This window comes from Aedes aegypti, chromosome 3, assembly GCF_002204515.2.
Source record: "Aedes aegypti strain LVP_AGWG chromosome 3, AaegL5.0 Primary Assembly, whole genome shotgun sequence".
Lineage (NCBI taxonomy): Eukaryota > Metazoa > Arthropoda > Insecta > Diptera > Culicidae > Aedes > Aedes aegypti.
Window position 1 is genome coordinate 385032748 of NC_035109.1, and position 18703 is coordinate 385051450.

Sequence of the window (18703 nt, forward strand, 5' to 3'; positions counted from 1 at the left end):
ATTGTACATTGTTCAGTAAAATTCAAGAATTTTTGTGTCTTGGAATTTACTGAACGGAATCTGAATTTGCAAAATCATTGGCAGATTGTGTGGCGATGATACTGTATGCTCATGGAAGTCAAGCAAATTTTTATTACGAAAAAATCCTGGACCAAACAGGAATTGAACCCAGACACCTTCAGCATGGCTTTGCTTTTTGGCCGCGGACTCTAATCACTCGGCTAAGGAAGGCCTCTGAAAGAAAACACTAATATGATAGGTAAATTTTTCAACAGGTTTCTAATGCAATGTAGTTTTCTAATAGAAACTGTAATTTTCGTTGAAAATATGGATTGAAAAAAATCTTCGCAAATTCTAGTTGTGCAAGAGATTCAAAAATTAAATAATTTAAAAACAAAAGTCATTAATCAAGGAGTAATGCTATGAAGAGACAACTATCACTGAAGGAGCTCCATATGATACTTACCACGAAATAGCTCAAACCCTAAATAATACATTGGATTTGTGTTCTGTAGCAAGTCTCTCTTGCTTGTGTTATACCAGAAATACAAAAAATAACCTCTGCCAGATTTATCCATGATAGATGAGTAAAACAATCCTAAAATATTGATCCTACGAAAAGTGCTTGCTTTCAAAGTAAAAAAACACCAAAATTTATTAAAACTATATTTGCAAGTAAAATTGTATCAAAACATTAAAAAAAATACACAGCTAATTGCAAACAAGCAAAGTTCCCATTCACAAAATGTAATCTTATCATTACCTTACATCTAAAACAAAATACAAACTGGTATCCATTTATCATGAACAGTAAATTAACTTTTCTTGTTTACTTCACGTCCTATTAAGTACATCTAATTACGAAATCTTGAAGGTACTTTCGCACAGATTCTGGCTGTCTATGTCAAGAGCGTCAAAGATTTTTTCTCAGCTGCCGTGCATCGAGGAGATTCCTTTCAGTGGAGCTGGTAGCAGTCGGAAGATATTTATTCACGGCTCAAGATATCTAAAAATATAAACAAGCGCACGCTGGGACGGACACAATTCCATGATTCCTTTCCGTTCACTGACGGACGACAATAATGGCCGATGACGAGGAGAAGATGATGATGACGATGCGGGAGAAAATTAGTTTGATTGAGGATTCAACATCCTTCCTTGTTGTGCATGAATGGGGACGGAAAACCTCATGGGGAGGGTCGTTTACTTCTTTTCTCCGAACGATGGTTCCGTTTTGGTTGAGGAGCTCGCTGCCGGTGGAGCACCGGGTCGTTCTCCGGATTCTTCGCTGACCACTACCGGTCCGGTTTTGCCTTCGCTATTCTGCACGTAGAGGATCTCTGCATATTCGGTCGATTCGGCCGGTTTCGAGACGTAGCTGTGCTCTGCGGGAGGTTTCAACTGTAGTTCGGCGTAAACGAGAGTTGCTGGTTCATCGGCCTGTTGAAAATTGTGGGAAAGACGGAAAGTTTGTATTGATTGGGGCTTGTTTTTGGCACTTTGTCGAGAGTTGTGTTACTAAGTTAAAGAAAACTAGACGTTTGGTTAGAAATAAAGACATTAGACATTGGACATAAAATACTTCATGCATGCAGTATGGTCTATAGAAAATGCAAACATTTTATTCTATTTTATATTATGCTTGATTACATTCCATGATTTTTTACTAACCTAGTTAATGTAATTAAGCAAACAAGATCAAAGGGTTTGTTCTCTATGAGTCAGAATAAAAAACTTTTGATTATCGCATACTCTGGTGATAAACTTAACACTTTAAAAAATCGTTTTGAATTGCTGATTTGAATCTTCCACTTTTAATCTATCACGGTTGATCTTATTCGTTCATAGCATTTGCTAGATCCCGAGACAGACAATAAAACCGTTTCCCTACGCTTCCATTATTCCATAATCATGGCACGCCGTTCCTTACGCCTGATAGATAGGCAGCCTGCTAACGAACATAGCAAGCCTCTCTGCCATAATATTACCACCTCTATACTTTCCCGCATGAACTGGCGTAGATGTAGGGGTATATACGGTCTACTGTGGGTGCCAGTTTAATGCATGGTCATTTCATTCCCCGGCCCCTCATTGGTCTGCATTCTAACGTGGCAGGCGCCAGTGTTACCAAAAAAAATAGAAGATTAGCAGCACTTATACACTGAAGGTGTATGTTAGTCCAAAGCAGTCATCTGGTTGGTTCCTTGTGAAAGTGCAGCTGATCTGGCGATACTGGAGTAGCATCCACGGGCGGCCAATCAAGCTCCAGCCCAAGCTCAAGCTCAAAACCAAAAAATAAACAAGAAAGCTCAAGCTTCAATTGGTGATTTGACTTTTCTATTTATGATCTTCATGAGCTGTCCGGAATTCGTACTCAAGTGCCTGAAATATGAGGAATGAGACATTCTAAATTAGAATCACAAGAAGTTCACCCGACCAGTGTATTACAACTAAATTGTTGCACAATTATATGAAGATTTGTTACAAATGACAAATGTTGTTCGATTTTTTTAAGCACTTTTTTTTTGAGCGATTGCTTATATATGTGCTTTTTATTCATGTGAAGAAAGTAAGAAATGTTGTTATAATCCAGTTATGAAAATTAACAAAATGAGTTATATTTTTGTTCAAATCATAAAACATTTCGTTTCAATTTTGTTTGGTGTAGAGTAAATTGTGTTATATTTTTTGTTATTTTAACTACTAACCAGCAAAAACTATTAGAGTTTCTTCAAAGATTCCACCAAGAATTATTCAGAGATTATATTAGAAGTTCCTCCAGAGAATACATTAGAAGTTCCTCCAGGGATTTTATCAGGAATCTCATCATGATTTTTTCAGGATTTCCTCCATCAGGATTCCATGAGGAGTTCCTTTAGGGATTCTTTTAAAAGTTCTTCCAGGAATTCCATTAGGAGAAGTTCCATAAGTTCTTGTAAGGATTCCTCCAGTAATTTTTTCTGAGATTCTACCTGGAAGTCAATAAAAAATTTATCCAAGGATTTTATCAGTAGTTGTTATAGGGATCAAAAATTTTTTGAGCGATTTAATCTCGAATCCAGGAATTCCATCAGGAGTACTCTTTTTATAAAGATTCTATCATTAAATCCACGGAGGATTCCATTAGGAGTTCCTTCAGAGTTTCCATCGGGAGTCCTTTAAGGGATTTCATTGTAAATTCCTCCAAGGATTTTATCAAGAAATCATCTAGGGATTTCATCAGATGTTTTTGTATGGAATCCATCAAGAAATTCATCAGAGATTTCACCTGGAACACCTCTAGGAACTGCATCAGGAGTTCCTTTAGCAATTCCATCAGAAGTTTCTCCAGGGATTCCACCAGGAGTTCTTCCAGGAAATTATATCAGAAGTCCCTCTGGGGATTCCATCAGAAGTTCCTACAAAGATAATCTAGAGATTCCTTTAGGAGTATCTTTAAGGATTCAATCAGTATTTCTTCTGGGGATTTCATCAGTAATTCCTCCAGGGATTCCATCAAGAGTTTCTTCAGAGATTCCACCAAGAAGAGATTGTATCAAAAGTTCCTCCAGAGGTTCTATCAGGAGTTCCATCATGAATTTTATCAGGAATTCCTCCAGGGATTCCATCAGGAGTTCCAACAGGAATCTTATCTGGACGTCTTCCTGGGATTTCATTCTGCAGGGATTACATCAGGAATCCTCAAGCGACTCCTTTAACAGTAGAGGGATTCCATCAAGCAGTTCAAGAAGTTGTTGTAAGGATTCCAACAAGAATTTTTTCAGAGATTCCACCAGAAACTCAATCAAAAGTTCCTCCAGGGATTCCATCAGTAGTTCCTCTATCGATCAAGAGTGATTCAATCACGAGTCCAGGAATTCTATCAGGAATACTTCTAAAGATTCTATCATGGAATCTACGAGGGATTCCATCGGGAGTTATTTCAGGTTCCTTTAGGAGTTTCCTTGGACGTTCTGCTAGGGATTACATCAGATGTTTTTGTAAGTACTCCATAAAGAAGTTCCTTCAGGGTTTCCATCTGAAATTCCTCCAGGGATTCCAACAGGAGTTTCTTCAGGAATTTTACCTGCCACTCCTCTAGCAATTCCATCAGAATTTCTCTAGGGATTCCACATGGAGTTCAGCCAGAGGATTCTATTAGGAGTTCCTCTAGGGATTCCATCAGAAGTTTCTTCGGTGATTCGACCCAGAATTCGCCAGAGATTATATCAAGGGTTCCTTAACACCGCTGACGCTATGACGGATCCCTGTAGTAACTTGTCCGTATGAACATGAAACTATTGAGAACCAGAGCTACCGGTCCAAAGCCCGGATAAAGTGTGGATGGTTGTGATGGTTGTTATCCATGGCCATCATGTAAAGAAAATGGATACAGTCGGGGACCGAAATCCGTTTAGTCTCGAAATCGTAGACGTACGAATCTCGGCCCCCCACAATGAACCCCAACGCCAAGGTGTGATGCGACCCGTGCCGATGGAAGAATGGTTGAGGGGGTTTCATAAATGCTCAATCACACACGGAGCCTGAAGAGCACCAGGGCGAACTCTTCAGTATGCAGCTCTTGCTGCATTATGGCAGGGTAATGATGCAGTTGACCTTTATTTCCCTAGCGACTCGTGGGACCAACAAAATGAATACCAGTGTTAGCAAACCAAACAAAGGTGACGACTGCCTCACACAGTCGGAAAAGATGGAAGTGGAGAACTCACTAAGCCAGCTTGGGCTTACAGAAGACCAGCTACTGTGCAGTTCACAAGAGGAGATGGAATCTACTCCGTCCCAGAAACCCAACGCACCGGGCAAGTCCAGCGCGGGACATTCAGAAGATCCTGGTATCCCCTCGTCGATTGAATCGGTGAACACGGACGACGACAAGGATGATGGAATCAAGGTCGTTATCAACACCCCTAAACCTGTACCATCCAAAAAAGGACCCAAAATGGACGATCCTATGGATGGTGAGGAAGCTGAAGGCAATGTAACTCCCAGAAAAAACCTAACGCGCTCACAAAGGAAGCAGCTCAAAGCTCTCCGGGAAAGCGGACTAAGCCGAAACGAGGCTTTATCCAAAATCCTGGCAAATGAGGGTACTGTGCTTGCTTCTTCTAAGCGAACGAGAAACGACCTTGATAAATCTGCTACGGTTGAAGAGGATTCAAAGCCGAAGAAGATGAAACATCAGTTAGATCCCCGAGAGCGCGCTGAAAAATCCTCAAGCTCAGTGCCACAAAATGGTGGGTCCAAACGACAAGCCACTGGTCAGAGCTACAGCGATATGACCAAGCGTGTGAAGGTCGGGATAATACCCAAAGACTTTCCAACCGCCCAGCTCACGACGGCTCAACTAGACGTTCTACAGGATGCTCTGTTGCTTAAAGTGGAACAACAGCGTGATGAGCCACTGAAACCCAAATTCTGTAACCTTGTCTACAAATCTGGCTACATGGTTCTAATTTGCAAGGATCAAGAGACAGCTGAGTGGGTGAAAGAAATAACACCTTCAGTAAATACCTGGGAAGGTGCTGAGTTGGTTGCACTGAACGAGGAAGACATTCCCCGCCAAGAGCTTCTTCGAGCATTCTTCCCTCAAAGCTCAACCTTCGCGGACGAACGCATTAAGGCTCTCATAGAGAGCCAGAACGGGTTGAAAACAACGAATTGGCGTATCGTGAAAAGGTCCATCCTCAATGACATCCATGTCGAATGGATCTTTACGGTAGATGGATCGTCAATGGACATGCTGTCGAAATCCAAGTTCATCCTCAACTACCGATTTGGAGAAATCCAGTTGAGGAAAATTAAGAGGACACCCTCCGTTTCCAACCACAAGCCGAATAAGGAGCTGGCCCAAGAAAATTCTGAGGAAGCCCCTGATTCAAACAGTGGTAAAAGGAACGCAATTTCTCGCCCAAAGACCACCATGAAGGCTAGCGTGTCCGCTCCTAAAGGAAAAGTTCCGAGCTCAGCTTCAATTCCCTGCTCAAGTGGTACCAACCCAAAGATATCTAAAACGAGCAGTGGAAAAGAAATGAGTGAAGTCTTGACCACAGGGGCGAAATTCGCAGGCCTGGATGTGATGGGTGGGAAAAACAAAGTTCTGAAACCTAACCCGAAACAAAACCGTGATGATCCGCAACATCCAAAGAAGGGCGATGCTCGCCTGGATAAAAGCGGAACTCCTAAATATGGCGCTTAAGGCAGTTCAAGTGAATCTCCACCACGCACAGAGTGCAACAGATGTACTCTGTCGGAGATTCACAAAAGAAAAATTGACGGTGGCGCTTATTCAGGAGCCGTGGGTCAATAAAACCAGGATACTAGGTATTCAACTAAACTCATGTAAGTTGGTATATGATGATAGCCAGCTATCTCCAAGAGCGGCTATCTTAATACGCAATAACACTAAATGCTTTCCTATTACAGAATTCATTAAAAAGGACATCGTGGCAGTCAGGATGGAGGTGCCCACCGCTAGGGGAAAATCTGAGATCCTCATGGTTTCAGCGTATTTTCCTGGCGATGCGGAGAATATTCCTCCACCAGAGATAGCTGCGATTGTCCATTACAGCCGTATCCACAACATCCCGTTCGTCATTGGTTGCGACGCGAACGCGCATCACACCGTATGGGGAAGTACAGATATCAACACCAGAGGTGAGTATCTTTTACAGTTTCTTTCCTCCAAAAACATCAATATATGCAATGTTGGCGACAAGCCTACATTTTCAAACTCCATTCGACAGGAAGTGTTGGATTTGACTTTATGTAGTCCATCTATTTCTGACAAAATAAAAAATTGGCATGTTTCTGATGAAACATCAATGTCAGACCATAAACACATAATATTCGACTGGGAAGGGGGTCTAACGATAGAAAGAACGTTTAAAGATCCTAAGAAAACTGATTGGGAAACCTATTCAGCAATTCTCCAATCTGAATCATACATAATTGAAAATAATATTAAATCCATAATGCAGTTGGAATCGGCGTCCACCTGCATTAAAAACAAAATTCTTAATGCTTTTCAAGAGAGTTGTCCGACTAGAACAACTAGTTCGAGTAGAGATGTTCCATGGTGGAACAAAACTCTAGATAAGCTCAGAAAAACAGCGCGTAGAGAATTTAACCGCGCTAAGCGTACTTCCGATTGGAGCCTATACAAAAAAGCTCTAACAGACTATAATAAGGAGCTAAGGCGCTCAAAACGGAAATCATGGGTTAGTATGTGCGAGAACATAGAGATGACCCCCGTGGTAGCCAGGCTTCAAAAAACACTCTCAAAAGAACACTCCAATGGTCTGGGTAGTATTCGTAGAGTCGACGGTTCATTCACTGTAGAGCCAAGCGATACAGTGAGTGAAATGTTAAGAATTCACTTCCCTGACTCAATTCCTCAATCAAGAATAAGTGACGAAGGTACTGAAATTGCTGTTTCAGTTCCACAAGAGACCATATCTTTGGTTTCTGGGACAAAAAGAGACGCAATTAAGGTTGCCAAAGAAGCCTTTACTTGTGCCAGAGTTGAAAGGGCTGTGAGATCTTTTGAGCCATTCAAATCTGCTGGCATGGATGGGATCTTTCCAGCGTTAATCCAAAAAGCGGAGAAAACGCTAATCCCACACATGGTAGAGATTTTTAGGGCGAGCTTGATTTTAGGGCATATTCCAGATGACTGGCGTCAAGTTCGAGTTGTCTTCATTCCTAAAACAGGTAAAAAAGACAAAACAAATCCCAAAGCATTTAGGCCGATCAGTTTGTCATCCGTGATGCTTAAAATCATGGAAAAGGTATTGTGCGAATACATAAATTCTAAATTTATGAAAGCAATGCCTCTTTCACAGCACCAATTTGCGTATCAGAGTGGCAAATCCACGATCTCAGCACTACATTCGTTAGTCAATAAGATCGAAAAAACTCTACAAGCTAAAGAAATCGCTTTTGTAGCATTTCTTGACATTGAGGGTGCATTCGATAATGCTTCTTATTCGTCTATAGGATCGGCAATGTTGAGGAGGAATTTCGACCCATGCATTGCTACCTGGGTACATGCTATGCTAGCCAATCGACAGATCTCCTCTGAGCTAAGTGGTTCGTGCGTCACTGTAAAGGTTACAAGGGGGTGCCCACAAGGTGGGGTACTTTCACCGTTGCTTTGGTCACTGGTGGTGGACGAGCTTCTAGATAGCTTAGAAAGGAGAGGCTTCGAAGTGGTAGGATATGCAGATGACGTGGTCATTATTGTACGAGGCAAATTTGAAGACGTTATATTCGAAAGGATGCAGCAAGCTCTTGATCATACCTTTTCCTGGTGTCAACGAGAGCAACTAGGAATAAATCCTTCCAAAACCACCATTGTACCTTTCACAAAACGTAGGAAGGTACAATTGAGAACCCTTCTCCTAAACGAAACACAATTGACTTGCTCAAAGGAAGCCAAATATCTTGGTGTCATACTTGACTCCAAGCTAAATTGGAATTCACATCTTCAAACAGTGGTGCAAAAAGGCCTCAATTCACTCTGGGTATGCTCCAGAGCACTTGGTAAGAAATGGGGCCTGAAACCAAGTATGATTATGTGGATCTATAAAACCATTGTTCGTCCTAGAATAATTTATGCTTCTCTTATCTGGTGGCCTAAAACAAAAGAGGCTACGGCAAGGGCAAAGTTAAATAAAATCCAACGTATTGCCTGTATAGCAATTACTGGTGCAGCACGCAGTACACCCACCTCTGCCTTAGACGCGATGCTTAATCTGCCCCGGCTGGATCAATTCATAAAGCTGGACGCTGAGAAAAGTGCGTTGAGGCTGAAACGAACAAAAACCCTACTATCAGGTGATCTTACGGGTCACCTCAGTATATTAAATGAATTTTCTATAAATCCAATTGTAGAAAAGTGTAGTGACAGGATGGAAATGGTAGTCAACTATGACATACCCTATAAGGTGATCATGTCTTCTCGTCAAGAATGGGAAGAAGGTGGACCCAACATCCCTCCAGGGTCTATTAAATTCTACACAGATGGTTCCAAAATGAATAATCTGGCAGGTTCTGGAGTCTACGGACCCCGAACAAAAACCTCAATTCACTTAGGACAGTGGTCTACAGTATTTCAGGCAGAAATATATGCTATCTTAGAATGTGCGTTACTATGCCTGAAGAGGAAATACAGACACGCAAGTATATGTATTCTCTCCGACAGCCAAGCGGCTCTTCAGGCGCTTAACACTTACACGTGTAACTCAAAACTAGTGTGGGAATGCATTCTAGCTTTGAAAAAAACTAGCTCTCTGCAATCGAGTTAACTTATATTGGATCCCAGGGCATGCGGGTCTAGAGGGAAACGAAATTGCTGATGAGCTGGCCAGAAACGGATCTGCTAATAGGTTCACTGGCCCCGAGCCATTCTTCGGAATATCAGACAGTTTCTTAAAAATGGAACTGAACAACTGGCTGGTTAGCCAGACCTCATCAAACTGGGATGCATCTCCTAATACGAGTCAGTCAAAAAGGCTTGTAAATATAAACCCAAAGAAAACCCAACAACTATTAGGTCTCAGCAAAAGGGATCTCAGTTTATACACTGGTCTAGTAACAGGACACTGCCCCAGCAGATACCATTTACAAAAGATCGGTGTTGTTCAAAACTCCAACTGTCGCTTCTGTGACGATGAGCGAGAAACATCAGAACACCTCATCTGCTATTGCAGTGCACAAATCCATTGTAGGTCCAGGATATTTGGTAAGCCCTTCTTAGAGCCTGCCGATATAAGGATCGCAACCCCCAGCAATGTTATAGGCTTTATTAAGCTAATTGCACCAGACTGGGGGAATCCTCACACTGCAGCTTAGGACCATTATTTCTCAATAATAAGGTGTTCATGAGCTCAGAAGTACATAGATCATTTAGTGACATACATGTCACTGGATGATGTATGTACTATACATACAGTAAAAGGGTATATCACAATAGTTCAAGATAATTGGACGCAGTGATTCAACACCCGACAAAGAAGGAGGAAGGGTTCCTTCAGGAATTCTATCAGAAGTCTTCTTCGAACATCTTTCTTGGATTTGATCAGGTATTCCTGAAGAAATTACATCAGGCGTTCCTCAGGGGATTCCATCAGGAGGAATCCCTAGAGAAGGATTCCTTTAAAAAGGTTTTCCAGAGATTATATCAGGAGAAATTTAAAAGCTCTTGTAAGGATTACATTAGGAATTATTTCAGAGATTCCACCAGGAACTCAATCAAAAGTTTCCCCAGGAGTTCCTATAGGGATAAGGAGTTATTTAAGTGATTAATTCACGAGTCCAGGTATTCCATCAGGAGTACTTCTAAAGATTCTATTATTAATTCCACGAGGGATTCCATCAGAAGTTTCTTCAGGGTTTCCAACGGGAGTCCTTTCAGGGATTTCATTGGAAGTTCTTATTGGGATTTTATAAGAAGTTTTTGTAAGGATTCCATCAAAAATTTTCTCAGGGGTTTCACCTGGAACACCTATGTGAATTCTATCAGGAGTTCCTTTAGCAATTCCATCAGAAGTTTCAAAAGGGATTCTACCTAGTTCATCCACGGGAGGTTCTATCGGGAATTCCGCTTAGGATTCTATCAAGAGTTCCTTCAGAAATTCGTTGGGGATTCCTTCAGGGATACCTTTAAGGATTTAAAAACCTTTAAGGGATTTCACTGGAAGTTTATCTATGGATTTAATCAAGAATTCATCTAGGGATTTCATCAGAAGTTGTTGTTTAGGAGTTCCTTCAGATATTCTCTAGGGATTCGTTTAGAAGTACTCTCTAGGGATTCCATCAGTATTTCCTCCAGAAATTTCATCAAGAGTTTCTTCAGAGATTAAACCAAGAATTCTCCAGACATTATATCAGAAGTTCCTCCATAGATTAAAGCAGGGATTCTTAAATGGATTCTATCAGGAGCTCCATCAGGAATATTATCAGAAATTCTTCCAGGGATTCCACCAAGAGTTCCAACAGGAATCTTCTCTGGACATCTTCTTCTTCTTTCTGGCGTTACGTTCCCACTGGGACAGAGCCTGCTTCTCAGCTCAGTGTTCTTATGAGCACTTCCACAGTTATTAACTGAAAGCTTACTAAGCCAATGACCATTTTTGCATGCGTATATCGTGTGGCAGGTACGATGATACTTTATGCCCTGGGAAGTCGAGAAAATTTCCAATCCGAAAAGATCCTCGACCGGTGGGATTCGAACCCACGACCCTCAGCTTGGTCTTGCTGAATAGCTGCAAGTTTACCACTACGGCTATCTGGGCCCTCTTGACATCTTCTTGGGATTTCATCAGGAGTTTCTCTAGAGATTCCATCAGAAGTTCGTTCAGAGATTCCACCTGGAATTCCTCCAGAAATTATATCAGTAATTCCTTAAGGAACTGCATCGGCATTTCTTTTAGAAAGTGATCTGATCAGGAATTCCTCTAGGGATTTCATGAAAAAATCCTATAGAGATTCAGGAGTTCCACCTGGATCTTTTCTAGAGATTACATCAGAAGTTCTTCTGTGGTTTACATCAGGAGTTCTTCTGAGAATTACATCAGGAGCTTTTTCAGGGAATTCATCGTACCTTCAGGGTTTCCACTAGAGTTCGTCTAAGGATTTTATCAGGAGGTCCTCCTTCCGAAATTTTACCTGAAGTTTATCAAGAGTTCCTTCAGGGTTATCAGAAATTCCTTCAGGGAATTAACAAAGAATATTCATAGTTGTCAATAAGAATTTGGTTTCAGAAAAACCACCAATATTTCCGCGAGAGAATCTACCAGGAATTTCACGAAGGATTCAACCAGAAAACCTTCCTTACTCTACCCTAAGCTTTCCCTAGGTAAGCTTCTACAAAATGACAAAAGATATTCCTGCAGGGATTTCACCGATATTTTCTCAGAGGATTAATCGAAGCATTTCTCTAGATGCCTCTAGGTTGAATCTCTGCGTATCACTCCTTGGAGAAATCACCATATAAATCGCTGAAGAAATTCATCGATAATCTCCTGTGAAAATTCCTAAATATGTTCCTGAGAGATTTGATGGATACATTCCTGTAGGATCCTCGGAGGAATTTCTGGTAGATTTTTTAAGAAGCTCCTGAAAAAATCCTAGGAGCAATGCCTTTTGGGGTCTTTTCAGAAAAACCATCATAAATCTTTGGAGGAAAAAGTGGAAAAAATTAAAAATGAATTTGTTGAAGATTTCCTAGAAGAATCTTCGAAGGAAAAATTGCAAGCGGACTTTCTTGTGGAATTCCTTGTGGAATCTCGTGGAGGATGTTCCTTTTTTCAGTATTTCTTGACGAATGCTTGAAGGAATTCCTTGATAAATTTTTGGAGAAATTCTGAATAGAATAACTGTGAGCGTGGACGGACATTAAAAAAATGTGACTGTAATTTTGTTGCGAACAAAAAGGTGAATTTCATTACGTTAGAGGCTTATCATGCATATTTCAAATTTCTACAATTTTCGAAAATACCTGATTTTTGTGCAAGGTCACATTAGTGAAAGTGAAGAGAAAATATGATATTTGGAAAAAATATTTAACTTTACTGTTGGTTGAAGATCGTTCATGAATTGAAGAGCTGGAGAATTATGATGAAGTGGAAAAAAGCTGACCCGGAAAATCGCTGAATTTGCAAGCAGACGATCCTGATTAACAAGACTTCAAGCAGGTATCCTATTTTAATCATGGAGAAGTGTTTGGACTAACGATTGGAGAAAGAAGACTTTGTACATCAATTTGGTGAGAGAATTCAATTTGATTATTTTGAAAATGTTTGCTATGAACGAGTCAACTCTACATTCATGGCAAATTTGTGTGAAATTTGGATTTCACCGTGGATACATAGCGGCACTTTTTCCGAGAAAACATAAATTTTGCTACTTTCTTAGCCTCAATTTTCATTTTTGGTCATTTATTCTTGTGTGATTTCCATACATTGGTTTGTTTCATAATGAGAACGAGAATATTTTCTTTTGTTTCAGAGAGCGAATAATGGCGCATAAGCCAAGGCTCTAGAGCTAGGGCTGAAGGAAGAAATACCTTAAAGCTATCCCAGGAATAGGAATTCATGAGTGAATAATCTATTCGCCTTTGAACTATCTTCAATACCAAGTCTGCATAGTGGGCCTGGCCATTTTAATTTTTGTATCATATTACCGATTTGCTACAAATATTAATGCTGACAAGAAAATGCTGGAAGAAATTCCGTAATTTCAAGAAGTTTTTCAACATTGCCTGTGCAAGCGCTCAGAATAGAATAGAATAGAATAGAATAGAATAGAATAGAATAGAATAGAATAGAATAGAGTAGAATAGAATAGAATAGAATAGAATTCTGAATAGAGTCACTATAAACGTTCTTGGAATACATCTCTTCAGGTATTTTTGTAATAATTCAATAATTTCTAAGAATTTCTAGAGCAAAGTGTAAGAATTCCTGAAGCATTTTGATAGTAGAAATTCCAGTTAGGAATTTCTGGAGGAATTTTCGATAGAATCTCTGTACTTATTTCTTGGGAGGGATTCCTTGAGCAATCTCTTTAAGAATTTCTGGAGGAATTCCTTGTGAAATCGTTGGAAAAGAATCCTGGAGTAATTCTTAATGGAATCCTCGAATCTGACTTTTAGAGGAATTTCTGAAAGTATATTTGCAGAAATCTCTGATCTTTGAAGCAATCAGTGGAGTAAATCCTGAGTAATTTGTAAAGGAACTGTTGAAAGATTTTCTTGGGAAATGCCTGAAAGAGTTCATGAGGCTAAACCTGAAGGATTTTCTTCGAATAAATTTCTGTATGAATCTGTGGATAAATTTCTAAAGGAATAATTGATAAAATCCTGGTAGAATTCAAGTGATTTCTGGGAGAATATCTAGTATGGATCTGTTGAAAAACTACAAATTAAAATAATTCTTAGAATTGGCAGAAAGATTCTGGATAGAACATTTGGAAAAAATGTCCATAGCCATTCCCATATCGATGGCTGTTCAGAATAATTTCCGACAGAGATCCCTAATAATTTTAAAGTTTTGCCTGTTTCTATTATAAGATATCCCATATAATAAACTGCCGTGAATCGCTAGTCAGTCCCATCTAGTAGGCATTGAGAAAATGGGGTGTGAAGTTTCCAAACTAGTTTTCCATACGAATATTCAAAAAATTCCAAAGAATTGGAACATGCTCAAATCTTAATGAAACTATCACAATTTGCTCTTCACTACGATATCTTTCTGAGAAAAATATAAAAATGATCAAATCACGGTTCATTCTTGTGTTACGCGGTGCGGAAATCTGTAGTGGGCTGACATGCGATTACTTTTCATTATGGGACAATTTGACTTGCTCTTTTTCCCATATTTTCGGAACAAATCTTATTAGGGTAAATTGGTATAATGCGCCCCAACCGGGCAATACGCCCCATTTCATTTCCAAGGCATGGATGCTTCTTTAACACGTAAATATGATTACATATATTGAATATCCACGAAAAAAATGATGTTGCGCATATAAGATCTTTGGAAAGTACAGTCATCTCTCCCTTACTCGATATTGAAGGGATCATCGAGTTAGGGAGGTATCGAGTTACAGAACACCATCGAGTTAGCCATGAAAACCAACTTTTACTATGGTTCTCTAACTCGATATCGAGATACGGAATATCGAGTAAGGGAGAGTTAACTGTATAAAAAATCAATAGAAATACCAAAAATATCGAAAATCAGCTTTTTGGCGTAAAATTTTGGGTCCGATAGGCAAGCTTTGTTGTAAATGAAGCCCATTCTTTACTATTGTACTTATTACAAAAAAATTACCGGAAGAACACTGTCAATGGACCCTTTTAAGCTTAACAAGTGGTGGAATTCTCCTTGGAAACATTTCTACAACGCTGTGAAACTTTTTCCACGGGAGGGGCATATTGCGCGGTTTGTTTTGAAACGTTAAGATTTGGACTGTTTACATAAATCGTCTTGTACTCTTTTTAGAAGCTAACAAGAGAAAATTGCATGCAGAGCATGACCAACTAAGTAAATAACACTTTGACCAGTGATGGAAAGTGGCGAACGCTTCATCTGAACTGGAACAAAAACAAAACCAAACGCTCCCGAGCGTCAGAGCGCTGGATTACTTGCATCTGTCGACTCCCGAGTAACTGAAGCTAAAAGTGATTCGCGAACGTGTTCGGAGCTGCTCAGAGTCATATTGTGCTTTTGGGAAAAAAGCTGCTTACCCTCCGAGATTTATGGTTTTCAAGGGCTTTTAACTACAAACGAGTAGTTTACTTTCGATATGATGGTTATACAATTAATTTGTCTGTCAAAACCATAATAAATCACACCTTGCTCGGTTACTCGCGAGTAAATGCTCGCGAGCTTGTTGCTACTTCTTTTGACATGTTCTCCCGAGCAGACGGGTGCGGGCTTACTCACACCTAGCCAGATCCCGAGTCTGTGATGTTTGTTATGCGTTGGTATACACTCGTGAGCTGCTTCGTGATGCGAACTTTTGCAGCACTGACTTTGACACCAAAAACTAGAGAAGTAATGCATTTGCCACTGTGATAGAGCATATTTTCCTTAGGGGGGGCGTATTATAACTGTTAACCCTATCTCATTGGGGCAGCTGAAAGAGCATTGGAAGATATGTTGAAAACTGAACTCAACTCAATTTTGACGAAAATGCAGATGGGATTGATTGATTGAGTATGGGCAGAATACTTCTTGCGAATTATAACTGGGATTCTTCATCAAATATCAATTCCGATACTTGAATTTTAAAAGTTCTGCTCTTCCTTACTACGATTATAGCCCAAAAATCGTAGATATATTTTCCACAGAAAGCGAAAAAACAGAATAATAACAGCGAAATAACATAACAGAATAACAGAAATAACGATCACATATCCGTTTGACTTGCCAAGATCATTCCAAACATGCGGAAAAATGTAGTGTTGTTGCAACGAACTTCGACAGGCGGTCAAACGATTGCATCAACAAAAATTGGTTTGACTAATTTGTTGCGAAGTCAATATTATTCATTCATAATGAAAATAGATAAACGCATAAGAAGAACACAACGCAAAATGCAAACACCATCAAGAAAAATCCTCAGAAAACATCCCTAGGAAAGAAACCGTCATAATTGGCCGTACGACGTCGAGTATAACAAACCTTGGTAGCAGTAGGTGGCTGCCGTTTGGGGGCACCGGGATCCACCGTGGCGTAATCCTCCGCGGCAGCAACATCCTCCGCAACTGCTGCTCCAGTCTCGACGGCAGACTGCCCGACGATGAGCTCATTATCGACGATTTCTTCCCCACCTGTCGCCGAGTCGCCCATCATCTCGGCCCGCTTCCTTCCGAACAGGATCTTGAGCCGCTGGGTCTTCGTAATTGGCTGTTTCACTTCAGCGCTTTCGGTGTCGCTCCTGTGTGGAAGGGAGGAAGGAAAAAAGAAGAAAAACTCGGTAAGAAATTGGATCAAACGGTTACTCGCTGGAGAAGAGATCCACGGTGATCCTTAGACCGACCGTTATTATCAGAAAAAAAAGTGTAAAGTGTTTCCCTCACAGTTTATGGACTAATATCACCAAAAGGGCGTAACTTCAAAACAAGACGCAATAATTTTTATTAAATTTTGCTCAGACATGCGGTTTATCGGTAGACATCGACTGATAAGCACAGTAAGTTATGGAGTTTTTTTTTCTGATAAAAACGGTCAGACGCGCACCGTGGAGACAGTAGTCAACATATCCACAAGCAACAGACGCAACAGCAACAACTATACGACGACGACAGCGATGGTCTTGACAAGCTTGTTGAACTGCTCCAATGGGGTTCGGTTCAAGATAGATGGGATGGACCCCTCCTAGTTGAAGGATCATCATCGTCATCTTCGGGGTTTGTACCGCAATAATCAGCATTAGTCAATCCCAGTAGTGCTTCCAGAAGAAAATGTGCTTGCAATGTGGTGTAAAGATTTGATGCGGGCGAAGACGACGACGATGAAGACAATTGAATGATGTCGTGTGGTTTGATGAACTAATCTGCCAACGATTGAAACCTGATTCGAACCAATTATCGGTGATTGGTGGGGTTGTTTTGGGATTTCTTTGCCAATATAAATTGTTAGTGTAAGCTATAAGGGTAAAAAAAAACTAGTAAGCCACCTTTCCGCTTTAGGCGCTGTCCATTAATTACGTAAGGGTTTATGGGGGGAGGGGGGGGGTCTGAGATTTCTTACGCGCCATACAATTTATTTTTAATTTTCGTACAAAAAATCTTACCATGGGAGGGGGTTTGAAAAATCTCGAAAATTGTCTCATGTAATTAATGGACCGCCCCTTATTGCACTTGACTATTCGTGAATGCCTCTGAATACTGTGAGAAACACTCGTAAGAACTCCTGAAAATAGATCAATGTTAAGGTGAAACAGTTTGGAATCAACTTCTAAGATTGCACTAAAACTTCAAAGGCACAAATCTCGCGAAGAAAGCATTCCACAACAGTGCACTTTTTATTTTGGCTTTGTGCACTAACAGAAAGCTTAAAATAAGAAGATCAGGAACATTTGTCAACTATTCCTCCAGTTTTGTGCCTTTGAAAACGTGAGTAGGTGGAGAAGTCGGCCATTGTGCCGGCCATCTTTGCATTCCGAGATGTTTCACCTTAACCTCTTTTTCAATACGCATCGAACCTTCGTGCTGTACCTGCGTACACAAGTTCTCTCGGCTCTTGGAAGTTTTAAAAAACTACTCAAAGCAATAGAGCAGTGCTTCTCAAAAAAACATAACTATTTTTTTACTATTGATCCCTAACGACCCTTGTTTGGATCCGTGCCTTCGATTTGTTAGTGAAAGCTAGCGGTGATAATCCTTCTTGGGCACCGTCTGAGGAAAAACCTCTTAGAAGGTCTCTTCTTCTTTCGTTTATTCACTAAATATGGTTGCAACTACAAACAAAAGGAAAGGGAATCTTTGAATTCACAAAACAGCGGGTTTAAAAACTCTCACTAAACATGACAAAAATGTAAGAAAGGACGTTTCTCAGGAATGCGCGCTTATTTCCAAGGGTGAAATGATTAATGTTGATAATTGCTTGAGCAATCAGTTCGATACTTTGGACAAATTTTCAGAGCATCAAATCAGGCAGCCCCTAGCCAAGGATCTTTGATTCAAGTGACGAAACGAAGATTGCTGTCAATTGTGGTCAGTTGTCCCGAATGAGGAGGATTTATGCAGAAGAACTTTAACTCCATTAGTGGAATTCAAGGCTTCCTTCCAAATCGCAAATGAAGGAGACTGTCGCGTATTGCCGGAAACCCTTGAATATTGCGAACTTCTGATGAAACATCTTGAAGAGAAGAAGCACAAACCAAGACTAAACTGAATATTTGTTCAAAATCGTCTTGAAAGGTCTCTCAAGTGACTATAAGTCACCTGAAGAGATCGAAAATGGAATAAATGATTTACTTGGATTTTCCCCATCCAAATTAATATTAAGGTACCGTGGGGGAAGTGTAGCAGTGGGGTAAGTGGATCATTCGTCCGTAATAAGAATAAATAGTTTAATATTCCGAATGTTTTCACACCTTTGCTTCATTTAAGGTTATATTCTCACGTACACACTGATACTACTGCAAAACTGATACTACACGTGCACTTACACAAGCAAACTTGTTGACT

General features: G+C 40.3%; 1 protein-coding gene across 1 annotated transcript in view; it reads right to left on the reverse strand.

Moving 5' to 3' along the window:
* Positions 1–651: 651 nt before the first annotated feature.
* Positions 652–18703, reverse strand: part of LOC5563701 (fasciclin-3) — a 350061-nt gene continuing 332009 nt past the window's right edge. Inside the window, exons 10-11 of the mRNA XM_021853590.1 lie at positions 16191–16446; positions 652–1440 (exon numbers count right to left, since the gene is read on the reverse strand). Of these exons, the coding sequence (XP_021709282.1) occupies positions 1204–1440; positions 16191–16446 (493 nt within the window). The 3' untranslated portion in view covers positions 652–1203. The remainder of the gene's footprint in view (positions 1441–16190; positions 16447–18703) is intronic.